Below are 13,832 nucleotides of genomic sequence, written 5' to 3'. Positions count from 1 at the left end.
TTGTCATTTTTGTCATTTTTGTCATTTTTGTCATTTTTGTCATTTTTGTCATATTTGTCATTTTTGTCTTATTTGTCATTTTTGTCATTTTTGTCATTTTTGTCATTTTTGTCATTTTTGTCATTTTTGTCATATTTGTCATTTTTGTCATTTTTGTCATTTTTGTCATTTTTGTCATTTTTGTCATTTTTGTCATTTTTGTCATTTTTGTCATTTTTGTCATTTTTGTCATTTTTGTCATTTTTGTCATTTTTGTCATTTTTGTCATTTTTGTCATTTTTGTCATTTTTGTCATTTTTGTCATTTTTGTCATTTTTGTCATTTTTGTCATTTTTGTCATTTTTGTCATTTTTGTCATTTTTGTCATTTTTGTCATTTTTGTCATTTTTGTCATTTTTGTCATTTTTGTCATTTTTGTCATTTTTGTCATTTTTGTCATTTTTGTCATTTTTGTCATTTTTGTCATTTTTGTCATTTTTGTCATTTTTGTCATTTTTGTCATTTTTGGCATTTTTGGCATTTTTGGCATTTTTGGCATTTTTGGCATTTTTGGCATTTTTGGCATTTTTGGCATTTTTGGCATTTTTGGCATTTTTGTCATTTTTGTCATTTTTGTCATTTTTGTCATTTTTGTCATTTTTGTCATTTTTGTCATTTTTGTCATTTTTGTCATTTTTGTCATTTTTGTCATTTTTGTCATTTTTGTCATTTTTGTCATTTTTGTCATTTTTGTCATTTTTGTCATTTTTGTCATTTTTGTCATTTTTGTCATTTTTGTCATTTTTGTCATTTTTGTCATTTTTGTCATTTTTGTCATTTTTGTCATTTTTGTCATTTTTGTCATTTTTGTCATTTTTGTCATTTTTGTCATTTTTGTCATTTTTGTCATTTTTGTCATTTTTGTCATTTTTGTCATTTTTGTCATTTTTGTCATTTTTGTCATTTTTGTCATTTTTGTCATTTTTGTCATTTTTGTCATTTTTGTCATTTTTGTCATTTTTGTCATTTTTTGTCATTTTTGTCATTTTTGTCATTTTTGTCATTTTTGTCATTTTTGTCATTTTTGTCATTTTTGTCATTTTTGTCATTTTTGTCATTGTTGTCATTTTTGTCATTTTTGTCATTTTTGTCATTTTTGTCATTTTTGTCATTTTTGTCATTTTTGTCATTTTTGTCATTTTTGTCATTTTTGTCATTTTTGTCATTTTTGTCATTTTTGTCATTTTTGTCATTTTTGTCATTTTTGTCATTTTTGTCATTTTTGTCATTTTTGTCATTTTTGTCATTTTTGTCATTTTTGTCATTTTTGTCATTTTTGTCATTTTTGTCATTTTTGTCATTTTTGTCATTTTTGTCATTTTTGTCATTTTTGTCATTTTTGTCATTTTTGTCATTTTTGTCATTTTTGTCATTTTTGTCATTTTTGTCATTTTTGTCATTTTTGTCATTTTTGTCATTTTTGTCATTTTTGTCATTTTTGTCATTTTTGTCATTTTTGTCATTTTTGTCATTTTTGTCATTTTTGTCATTTTTGTCATTTTTGTCATTTTTGTCATTTTTGTCATTTTTGTCATTTTTGTCATTTTTGTCATTTTTGTCATTTTTGTCATTTTTGTCATTTTTGTCATTTTTGTCATTTTTGTCATTTTTGTCATTTTTGTCATTTTTGTCATTTTTGTCATTTTTGTCATTTTTGTCATTTTTGTCATTTTTGTCATTTATGTAATTTTTGTCATTTTTGTCATTTTTGTCATTTTTGTCATTTTTGTCATTTTTGTCATTTTTGTCATTTTTGTCATTTTTGTCATTTTTGTCATTTTTGTCATTTTTGTCATTTTTGTCATTTTTGTCATTTTTGTCATTTTTGTCATTTTTGTCATTTTTGTCATTTTTGTCATTTTTGTCATTTTTGTCATTTTTGTCATTTTTGTCATTTTTGTCATTTTTGTCATTTTTGTCATTTTTGTCATTTTTGTCATTTTTGTCATTTTTGTCATTTTTGTCATTTTTGTCATTTTTGTCATTTTTGTCATTTTTGTCATTTTTGTCATTTTTGTCATTTTTGTCATTTTTGTCATTTTTGTCATTTTTGTCATTTTTGTCATTTTTGTCATTTTTGTCATTTTTGTCATTTTTGTCATTTTTGTCATTTTTGTCATTTTTGTCATTTTTGTCATTTTTTTCATTTTTGTCTTTTTTGTCATTTTTGTCATTTTTGTCATTTTTGTCATTTTTGTCATTTTTGTCATTTTTGTCATTTTTGTCATTTTTGTCATTTTTGTCATTTTTGTCATTTTTGTCATTTTTGTCATTTTTGTCATTTTTGTCATTTTTGTCATTTTTGTCATTTTTGTCATTTTTGTCATTTTTGTCATTTTTGTCATTTTTGTCATTTTTGTCATTTTTGTCATTTTTGCCATTTTTGTCATTTTTGTCATTTTTGTCATTTTTGTCATTTTTGTCATTTTTGTCATTTTTGTCATTTTTGTCATTTTTGTCATTTTTGTCATTTTTGTCATTTTTGTCATTTTTGTCATTTTTGTCATTTTTGTCATTTTTGTCATTTTTGTCATTTTTGTCATTTTTGTCATTTTTGTCATTTTTGTCATTTTTGTCATTTTTGTCATTTTTGTCATTTTTGTCATTTTTGTCATTTTTGTCATTTTTGTCATTTTGTCATTTTTGTCATTTTTGTCATTTTTGTCATTTTTGTCATTTTTGTCATTTTTGTCATTTTTGTCATTTTTGTCATTTTTGTCATTTTTGTCATTTTTGTCATTTTTGTCATTTTTGTCATTTTTGTCATTTTTGTCATTTTTGTCATTTTTGTCATTTTTGTCATTTTTGTCATTTTTGTCATTTTTGTCATTTTTGTCATTTTTGTCATTTTTGTCATTTTTGTCATTTTTGTCATTTTTGTCATTGTTGTCATTTTTGTCATTTTTGTCATTTTTGTCATTTTTGTCATTTTTGTCATTTTTGTCATTTTTGTCATTTTTGTCATTTTTGTCATTTTTGTCATTTTTGTCATTTTTGTCATTTTTGTCATTTTTGTCATTTTTGTCATTTTTGTCATTTTTGTCATTTTTGTCATTTTTGTCATTTTTGTCATTTTTGTCATTTTTGTCATTTTTGTCATTTTTGTCATTTTTGTCATTTTTGTCATTTTTGTCATTTTTGTCATTTTTGTCATTTTTGTCATTTTTGTCATTTTTGTCATTTTTGTCATTTTTGTCATTTTGTCATTTTTGTCATTTTTGTCATTTTTGTCATTTTTGTCATTTTTGTCATTTTTGTCATTTTTGTCATTTTTGTCATTTTTGTCATTTTTGTCATTTTTGTCATTTTTGTCATTTTTGTCATTTTTGTCATTTTTGTCATTTTTGTCATTTTTGTCATTTTTGTCATTTTTGTCATTTTTGTCATTTTTGTCATTTTTGTCATTTTTGTCATTTTTGTCATTTTTGTCATTTTTGTCATTTTTGTCATTTTTGTCATTTTTGTCATTTTTGTCATTTTTGTCATTTTTGTCATTTTTGTCATTTTTGTCATTTTTGTCATTTTTGTCATTTTTGTCATTTTTGTCATTTTTGTCATTTTTGTTTTTTTGTCATTCTTGTCATTTTTGTCATTTTTGTCATTTTTGTCATTTTTGTCATTTTTGTCATTTTTGTCATTTTTGTCATTTTTGTCATTTTTGTCATTTTTGTCATTTTTGTCATTTTTGTCATTTTTGTCATTTTTGTCATTTTTGTCATTTTTGTCATTTTTGTCATTTTTGTCATTTTTGTCATTTTTGTCATTTTTGTCATTTTTGTCATTTTTGTCATTTTTGTCATTTTTGTCATTTTTGTCATTTTTGTCATTTTTGTCATTTTTGTCATTTTTGTCATTTTTGTCATTTTTGTCATTTTTGTCATTTTTGTCATTTTTGTCATTTTTGTCATTTTGTCATTTTTGTCATTTTTGTCATTTTTGTCATTTTTGTCATTTTTGTCATTTTTGTCATTTTTGTCATTTTTGTCATTTTTGTCATTTTTGTCATTTTTGTCATTTTTGTCATTTTTGTCATTTTTGTCATTTTTGTCATTTTTGTCATTTTTGTCATTTTTGTCATTTTTGTCATTTTTGTCATTTTTGTCATTTTTGTCATTTTTGTCATTTTTGTCATTTTTTGTAATTTTTGTCATTTTTGTAATTTTTGTCATTTTTGTCATTTTTGTCATTTTGGTCATTTTTGTCATTTTTGTCATTTTTGTCATTTTTTTCATTTTTGTCATTTTTATCATTTTTGTCATTTTTGCCGTTTTTTTTTCTTTGTCATCTTTGTCATCCTTGTCATTTCTGTCAAAATCTTTGTTTTTGCTTTGTTTGTTTTATTCATATTAAACAAACGAATAAGAAATCAAATGAATAATTCGGATATCATCAGCAATAACGACAAAAAACAATGGACAAAATCAAATTTTTATATTTATTCTGGACAAGTTTGACTTTGAACTAGATGGTAACATATGTAGTTGTGTGTGAGTTCAGGTAAACCAGTTTGAAAGTTCTTCAACGGTCAAAAAGACATTGTGTATAGGTAACTCAGATACAGAAATTCAATTTACATGTAAGTATCTATACTGTTTATTTGAAGACTCTCGTTATTAAGGTTGGTTAACACAATTAAACGCGTTTTAAATCTAGTTTTTCTTTTATTCTTTCTCTGGTTTGCTTAGTCTGTATTTATTCGAACTTACTTTAGCTACAGTATAAATTCTAGCTTAAGGATAAAAGTCTGTCTCAAAATAGTCCATTTTTGGGATTAAATCTTTTAATAATAAACTTATCATATTTCTCATAAAAACTCTACGTTTCTAACTTTTAATAAGCCACTCTAATACTTCCTCACACTGGTTTTCTGCAATGCCTTGGTGCCTAGCTCTACTATATTTCTGGAATATATCTTGTACAAAATAGGTTCCCAACTGCAAAGTTCTCCTTGTTCAAACTAAACTTTCCCTGTATTTTATTATTTAACAGTCAGACTAGTAACAACATCTAGATGCTTAAGTATTCCACAGATTTCACTGAAGGAATAATTGTATGGTAACTTGTATGGGCTCAATTACATCTGATTACTAATTTTGACAACTTATTAAATTCAAACTTTTTTGACATGCACAAGAAGCTCTTTTGGACTCCTGGTTGAACGATCTGATTAATATCTTCGAACTCGACGGAGCCAGCTTTTTAAATATCCTCCAAAATGGACCTTAATGCTCTTCATCGCTCACGTACATCCTCGTTAGGTCTGATGCCACCGATGCCGTCTCACAGGCGCTGCAAAAGGATAAAACAAAACGATAAATTCGGTCACTGTGTCCCGTACAGAAATTGCTTTTGAACTTTTGAATCATAATTAATTATTCATTGCATCGCGAGAGTGAGAAAAAATGTGTTGGATGATGATGAAAAATCTATTTTAATCCATTTTTATATCCACGCAATTCTTCGAGAAAAAATCAACCATAACAAGAAGCACCTCTAGTAATTGCAAAACCAATTTGCGAAGTTCGAATCAATTTTAACGCCTTGTCGGAAAAGGAGCGTAGCATGAAATATTTCAGCTATCAAACTTTCCTTGCTTCCTAAATCGTTATCCCTCTTCGAACACGGTTTAATTGTCACCCGAGAAGGGTAATAACTGTCGAAAATTATTTTCATTTACCTTGTTCAAATCAATTGGAATACTCCCTTCTTCAACATAAATAATGGAGAGCTTGGGTGGGGAAATTCCATTCAAGAGCTGACCTTTCGGGCCGGATATACACAGCTAGACGAATAGACGAATAATTTCTCGTTATGCGTTTGCATCTTGTTTGCCGATTTTAATTCGATTTCAAATGATTCCGAATGCTTAATCCGATATGCAAATGGATTTTGTTGGATAAGATTTTGCTGACCGGCGGCGGGCGGCAGCGATACGACGATACTGGCCGGCCGGTCAGTTACTCGATGGATTTTCAATTTTCATGCAATGAAAACGTTATTGTGGATATTGAGTTTTTGATTTCTTCTTGTTCAACGTAGAGTAGAGCAGGTGGATTGGAAAAAGGCAAGGTGATCATCCGGTATCGTGTTCATTATGAAAATATTGATTCAATTAATCGAATCCAAAACAACCAAAAAGGCCATTGTTGGTAATTTAAAAGTAATTATTTAATTTTAAAAGGTTTGACGAAATCGCAAACATTCTTGGAAAGGAAATCATTGATAATTATCAAAGCATAAGTCAAATCGTTTTTCAGTCTTCAACAAAGTTGCTGAAGGAATTGAAATCTTCAATAATAAATACTCCAAAACTTTCTTGAGAAAAAGGTGTAACCTAATATGTTCAAATTTCTAAAACTTGTAAAATTAATTTTTTCTCCGGGATATGACTGTTTTATTTGAATGTATTTTTTTTTTGGATTTTGAAAAATGGTGCGGAATGGTGGGCCACCAAATCCAAATTGACCAAATAACATGCAAAGTTTGTGAGTTGACCCAAAACTGAAATTTCATAATTCATTTAGTTATTCTAAAGCAATTTCAGACGAGGAAATAAAATAAAGAGAGTTGTGTATAATCGAATAGTTTCAATAACCTGACTCGTAAATGATTCGACAAAATTCCTTATGAACGACGTATTCTATCGGGTGAACAACTAAGCCACAACAACAGAGATTCGATCTCAGAACCATTGGCATAGCAGACTTGAGTTCTATCCACTATGTCATAGTCACTGGCATTGGAAATCTTATATGAGGCAACACTTTAAGTTTGAAATGATGTAAACATGGTTGAAATGTATTTCAAATGACCTTTTTGAAATTTAGTAACTATACTTGTATGAAATTGACCAAAAATTTAGAAAATGCGACTTTTCTACGAAAAATGATAGGGCTCTCCTTTGAAGCGTCAGCCTAATGTGTTATTTTGTATTGAAAATTAACAAACTTTTGATTTTTTTCTCGAGTTAATAAAATAACGATTCTGGGATAATTTCAGAAATTAAAGATTAAAAGTCAAAACACACAACGCTCTCTATATTATTTATTTTTGTTTGCACCAATCTGAGATATGGAAGCTTGAAAAATATATCTTTTTGATAGAAAAAGCCTTATAACTAAAGACATTTGCTGTCCGAGACAAAAACGTGCGCATTTCGATCTGATAAATTCTTTCAGAATACATCGCTCTCGTTTCAATAATTTAATAGAGTAAGAGCTGAAAAACTGGTTTTAAGATAAGCTTTAACATTTCAACATTGAAAAAAATATAACGCGCTCCCTAACCGTCTTATGAATTGAATATCTTCACCAAATTGCTTTAAAAGTTATTTGCTACAACTTTGTAGAAGACAATTTTACTCTATCTTTTCAATTAAAAAAGTTGGTGTGTCAAAATCATGAAAACTTATATGCCGTTCTTATATTTTATTCTGTATTATTAAGGCGCATTACTTGATGCGCATCATTGCTGAAGACACCGTTGGTCTAAATCTTACAGATTTTGCGTTATTAATTTTGTCTTGCTATATTCCTGTTCTGGACCACTGTGAGCTGTGATTACAATGAATTTAAATTTCAATTATAAAGTTTTAAATACTGTCAAAAAGTTTTTGTCGATCAAGGAGAAACGAGTTTTACAGTTGATAATTTCTTCAGCAGGTTGTTTCTTTTGAAAAATTTATTAATCAAACATTATAAATAACTACTTCAAAATAGACTTTTTTTTTCATTAATTTTTCTCTGCTTCAATTCTTTTAAAAATAAAATTTTTTGACAAATTTCATAAACATTTTCGTCTCTTTTTGAAGCACGTGTTTGAACAAAGTGAATTCTTAGTTTCTTTTATTATTTCAATGTAGGGGAGATTGGGGCATAACGATCACCCGGGGCATATTAAGCACTCCGTTATGAATTTTCTCAAATAAATTTTCATGAGGAACTGTTTTGTAGTAACTTAATAGTATTAACTTTTCAGCAAAAAAATTCTCTTAATCATCTTTAAAGAAATATTTAAAAAAAAAAAGATATGGCGAAGGATACTTGACCCCTGGGGGTACTTGATTCCTTCGCCATATCTCGAAACAGCAATGACTTACAAATATCAAATGTTCTAGAAAAATGTGCCAAATAGAACAAAACAACGATGCTGTTCTCTCAGCAAGTTTTAAAAATTTTATTTTTCGAATTATGGAACTTTGTTTGAAAAATTGAACAAAATGTTATATGTTTCAAACATGAAAAAAAAATTATAAACATATTTCTTCCAATATGTCAATCGTTAGAGAGTATAATATGAACTTCATATTGCCATATTTTCAAAGCAATAGTAAACCCAAAATTTTATTTAAGGAGAGTTTTCCAAAATGTATGTTGTGGGTGTTATTGATCCCTATAGTTCAAAAGGATAAAAAGAATGATGGATCGTAATTATTGGTTATGATGAAATTTTAATTTTTGTCCAATAATTTATATTTATGCAGCAATTATTTGATAAAAATGACTAAAATGCTGTATTTATATAAAAACTAGAAAATTGCGCCTTAAAGTATACAATGATTCTACAGTAGCAGACAAACTTTTAGAATTCTCTTTGTCTGATACTTACAAACTGTGAAATGAGAACTAGTCAACAGACCTTTTATCTTCGGATTTTACTAGACTTTTGCCTAGAGTCAGGGCACCCTGAATTAAGGATCAAATTACTTTTAGTAAAGGATCACGTCTCCTGTAACTTTAAAAACATCTTTATTTTTTGAGTCTCACGAATATGCCTCTAGTTTATTCACGAGTTCATGTTTTGTTCTAACTTTTGATGAATATAATAAAGGGGAACAAGTATCTTCATTCTCCCCTAATCAATTTCAAAACGCGTTTTTACATTATCTAGTTGACCCGGGGCGTAAAGAGCGCCATTGATCGGGGCACGATCAGCATTTTCTGCCGTAGAATCTAGCAGCGATTTCAACTCGATTAAGTCTACTAAATTATAGAGCCACAGCTTGACAAGTTTACATTCGACGATTTAGCCTATTAATAAGGTGTCGGAGAGGTAATCAAATGTTTCTTACATTATGTTTCTGGTGCTTTGTTTAGCGAATGATGCTACTATCCGTATAATGCGACAATCGGAATAATCGATCATGAATGGTAAATGAAAAAATTACCTCGAAAAGGAATCGATCTCGAGTCTTCTGATTACCTCTCTGACATCTGAACAATAGGCCAAATCGTCACATGAAACAAGTCAAGCTGCAGCTCTATAATTCAGTTGACTTCATCGAGTTGAATTCGCTGCTAGAATATACGACAGCAAATGCTCATCGTGCCCCGATTAATGGCGCTTATACTGCCCCAGTGGGGGTTCTAATTATGCCCCAGTAACTGATTTTCACCTTTTGTCAAATATTTTTAAACGTTTTTATCTACTTTTTAAAGTTTAAGCCCACGAGCAAATAAACTATTTTAGTGTCTGAACAAGAAACAATGAAATTATTCACAAGTTATAACTTTTTTCTATGATTAAATTAGCGTCCTTCTTAAGGTGGCAGTGCGCTGATCTCCCCTACTAAGGCCACTTGCGTGGTTCTCGTTAACATTTATTTGTTGAGAAACGCTTCTTACAGGTACGATCAAATAATTCCCAAACAGCTTTCAAAATTGAAAAAAAAACTGTAGTTTGCGGTTCATTACAAACATGAAAGTTCGTTGTATTTTTATACCTTTTATTGCCTTGAAATGTACTTGCAGTTAAAAAAGCAAAATTTTATAGGGCATAATTAATTCCATCATTGGTGAAAAATGCTTTCAGAATGCACTTTGCAATTCAGACGTGAAAATGAACGTGAAATTTATACTCACTATTAGACACTTTTTCGTTTTCCGTTCTCAAAAAAAGATGTAATAATCCACAGAGATGCCATAAATATTGATTGGATTGCTTTAGAAAATCTCCCATTGAGTATTTTTGCTTGCTTGAAAAGTATTGTTTACTAAGTATTTTTTATTTTTTCATAATTTTAAAATAAAAAAAAGGGATTCCTTTTAAAAGAAACAGCGTAAATTTATTTTGCGAAAAACTTCACAAAAAATACTAAACTCTTTCAACGGGACGCTGGGAAACAACTTTTACTCGAGCGGCAATTATGAGTTTTGTGGTAAAACATTACTACGCAATGCTGAGAATAAAATGAAGAACATTTGAGGTCTTTATAATTGTTCTGTTAGTGGCTAGGACCCATAAGTGTGTGAATACAGTTTGGAGTGGCATCTCTATACTCCGACCAGGAATCTTCGGATTGACACTTTACAAATTTGTGGCCACAACTATTTTCCAATGTTTTTTTGAATATTTCATAAGGTCAATGATAAAAAAAAATACATAAAATTATTTACAGAATTCAGTACGTGTGTCTAACTAAAATTTAAGAGTGATTTAAGCAATGTTCTAGATTTTTTTTGTTTCGATTATAGTCGTTTTACCATCTTTATGGCATTCGCGGCTTAATGTTCTAGATGAAAAACACAATTTGCTAAAACATTTCGCTCCATTTTCATCAATAAAACCATTTGAAATCGTCATAAGAGCGGCTCTAATATTATCTACAACGACTGTATTTTGACGTTTTGATACTTTCGATTTTCGGATCCTTTTTTGCATAACTCAAGACATAACAAAAGGGTGATACGGTCAAAATTTGGTCAAGGGAAAACGCGTGTAAATCGGTGAAATCGTTTATTTAAAAAATCAAATTAAATTTCTTTTTCAAGTTTCATTAGTATAAAATTCAGGAAAAATATTCAGTTAGGCTTCCGCTTTTCCAAATCCGAATTGCCGGGCCTTACCCTTAACCCCTGCCATCAGATTTTGTACAGCCACCTTGTCCACCTTCTTCGCCGCAGAAAGCCAGTTTGCCTTGAACTGCTGCTCGTCCTTAGCAGTTTTTTTTTTGTCTTCTTTAGGTTTCGCTTGACAATAGCCCAGTATTTCTCAAATGGGCGGAGCTCTGGCGTGTTGGGAGGGTTCTTGTCCTTGGGAACCACCTGCACGTTGTTGGCGGCGTACCACTCCATGGCCTTTTTACCGTAATGGCAAGATACCAAATTCGGTCAAAACAGTACGGAACAACCGTGTTTCTTCAGAAAAGGCAGCAGACGTTTAATCAAACACTCTTTCACGTAAATTTCTTGGTTGACAGTCCCGGAAGCTATGAAAATGCTGCTTTTCAAGCCACAGGTACAGATGGCTTGCCAAACCAGATATTTCTTCGCGAACTTTGACAGTTTCATGTGATTGAAAATATCTGCTGCCTTTCCCCTTCCTTTTGCCGTATAAAACTCCTGTCCCGGAAGCTGCTTGTAGTCGGCTTTGACGTAGGTTTCGTCGTCCATTACCACGCAGTCAAACTTCGTCAGCATCGTCGTGTACAGCCTCCGGGATCGCGCTTTGGCCGTCGTATTTTGTTTATCATCGCAATTTGGAGTCACTACCTTCTTGTAAGTCGATAGTCCGGTTCGTCTTTTGGCTCGATGCACGGTTGTAGACGATACACCCAGCTAATTTGCGGCATCTCGGAGAGAGAGGTTAGGGTTTCGCTTGAAACTACCGGCAACCAGGGACCGAAAACAGCACGAACACAGTAAGTGCAATACAATTTAATGAAACGGCACATCAGAAACGAAACTGTGCTGTGTCTGTGTTGATTTTCTTTTGTTGCGTGTCGGCCGCAACACAGCACAGTACTGCAACGACACAAAATCCGACACAGTTGACGACACAGTGTTTTCGTGTGCCGGTCCCGAAACGATGTGATTATCATTGTTGCCTACCTGCCAGCAGCCGAACTGGATGGTTTTATTTCGTTTGCTTTCAAGCTTCTTTCTCGACACAATGTGAGTGAAGAACTTTGCCATGTTAAATACGAAGAAATTCTGTTCAGTCAACCGCGACGGGTGATAAATAGCCATGCTCGTAACAACACATTGTGTTGCGTGTTGAGCACAACTGTGTTCTTTTCGACTCGACACAACTGGAAACTGTGTCGTGTTGATTTGATGCAAAACAACACAATTGAAGTGCTGTGCCAAACCGAAGTGTCGCACACGAAAATTTATGTGTCAGCACTTCAGAATTTGTGTTGCACGATATGTACTGTGTTGTGTTTGTGTTTTTGTCGGTCCCTGCCGGCAACTCTCTTTGTCGTCTCAGCGGCTTCCGGTTTTCGATTTCCCCCCGATCCAGACTTCCTGGCTGTCGACAAACGTTCCCCAAACACTGTAATTACATTTGTAACGGTTGATTTGGCAACTTTTAGCGATTTTGCCAGCTTTACGTGCGAGTAGCTCGGATTTTCGCGATGCGCGAGCAACATTTGATACGCTGCTCTTCTTCCTTGGACGGCATTTTGACAACTGAAGAGTGAATTCCAAAATCAAAATAGGAGCAACATTCTACACACACACACACACACACCTTCAAAATGAGAGGTGTTCAGGTTTTTTTTAAATGCAAAATTGAAAGAAATACATCAAGTTGATATTGACCAAATTTTGACCGTTTCACCCTTTAACTAAGCAGTAACTCAATTCATCATAAGATTAGATTGGGGTACGAAAAATGATTCAATAAATATATAGCAACCCTTCCTCCTTCCAGTGAGGTAAGAGGAAGAGAGGAGGAGGGCTCCCTTACAATTTTTTTTGCATAACGGGAAAACAAATCGAGCAAATGGAACCAAATTTGACATGGGAGGGTATTGGGGTACGACAAATGTTTTGATGATTATTAGGACCCCTCCTTTTTTCCAATGGGGAATCGAGAAGTGAAGAGGGGGGCATCCATACTATACTTTTATAACTAGAGAGTGAATGAACATATGAAAACAAATTTGGCATGGGAGGGTATGAAGGTACGAAAAATATTTCAATGAATCTTTGGTACCCATCCCTCTTTGCAGTGGAGAGATAGGAGGAGGCTCCCATGCCAACTTTGGTTCCATTGAATAGTTTTGGATTTATGTAAAAAACTGTAAAGCTGCCTCCTCACAATTTTTTACATAATTCCAAAATTATTCAATGGAACCAAATTTGGCATGGGAGCCTATTACTATCTCCCCACTGGAAAGAGGGAAGGGTACCAAAGATTCATTGAATCATTTTTCGTACGGGGAAGTATTTAAGTCCGAGTGATAGTTTTATGATTAATCGAAACTCTTCCTTCTTCCTTCATCATAAGCATTTTGACTAGTTCTTAATCAAAAATTATATGCAAAAATCAGATATTATGCACGTTAGCTTCTTCTGATCAGATGATTCCCGACAAATTGAATTTTTAAACAATCGCAGAGCAAAATTTTGCTTGACCGTTATTAATAACCATCTGTTTTTATTTCCTAGAACTACGCTTTGCATTCATAATTGATGGGACATTCTATTGAAGTTTTATTTAATTCTCACAAATCGAATGTAAGGAGCAAGAAACATCTCCCTCACCTCATAACATCGTGCTCCTCCAGGGTGGGCCCATCGGAAAAGTCCAGCTTGTCGTCATCGGTTTCTTCCGTATCCGAGTCCTTAACGTCATCGATTTGCAGATCGTCGTTAGTGGCCTCTATGATGATGGACAAATCGTGAGACAGCTTGCCGTGGCTAGACGTCTGCAGGCTCGGGATACATCCCGGATGAAGCAAACTGGGCGCATCTCGCTTACCAGAAGATGTTCCTGGGGAATCGATCGATGTTCTGTCGGATGCAGTAGGAAATCAAATGAGTTTTTTTTTATACATTCATATTTTT

At 31.6% G+C, this 13,832-nt stretch overlaps 2 protein-coding genes across 10 annotated transcripts in view; both read right to left on the bottom strand.

Annotated features, from left to right (window-relative positions):
- LOC129742209 (uncharacterized) overlaps positions 1–13,832 on the bottom strand; it is a 172,975-nt gene that overhangs the window by 93,201 nt on the left and 65,942 nt on the right. The window lies entirely within an intron of this gene.
- Positions 4,454–13,832, bottom strand: part of LOC129742207 (protein timeless) — a 50,133-nt gene continuing 40,754 nt past the window's right edge. For all 9 annotated transcript variants that reach the window (XM_055734070.1, XM_055734069.1, XM_055734073.1 and 6 more), the window contains 2 exons: positions 13,530–13,778; positions 4,454–5,328 (listed from right to left, as the gene is read on the bottom strand). In XM_055734070.1, coding sequence (XP_055590045.1) covers positions 5,262–5,328; positions 13,530–13,778 — 316 coding nt within the window. In that variant the 3' untranslated portion in view covers positions 4,454–5,261. The remainder of the gene's footprint in view (positions 5,329–13,529; positions 13,779–13,832) is intronic.

This window comes from Uranotaenia lowii, chromosome 2, assembly GCF_029784155.1.
Source record: "Uranotaenia lowii strain MFRU-FL chromosome 2, ASM2978415v1, whole genome shotgun sequence".
In the NCBI taxonomy this organism is placed as follows: domain Eukaryota; kingdom Metazoa; phylum Arthropoda; class Insecta; order Diptera; family Culicidae; genus Uranotaenia; species Uranotaenia lowii.
Note: the sequence above shows the minus strand (reverse complement) of the source record. Positions and strands in the feature narration are given on the sequence as shown.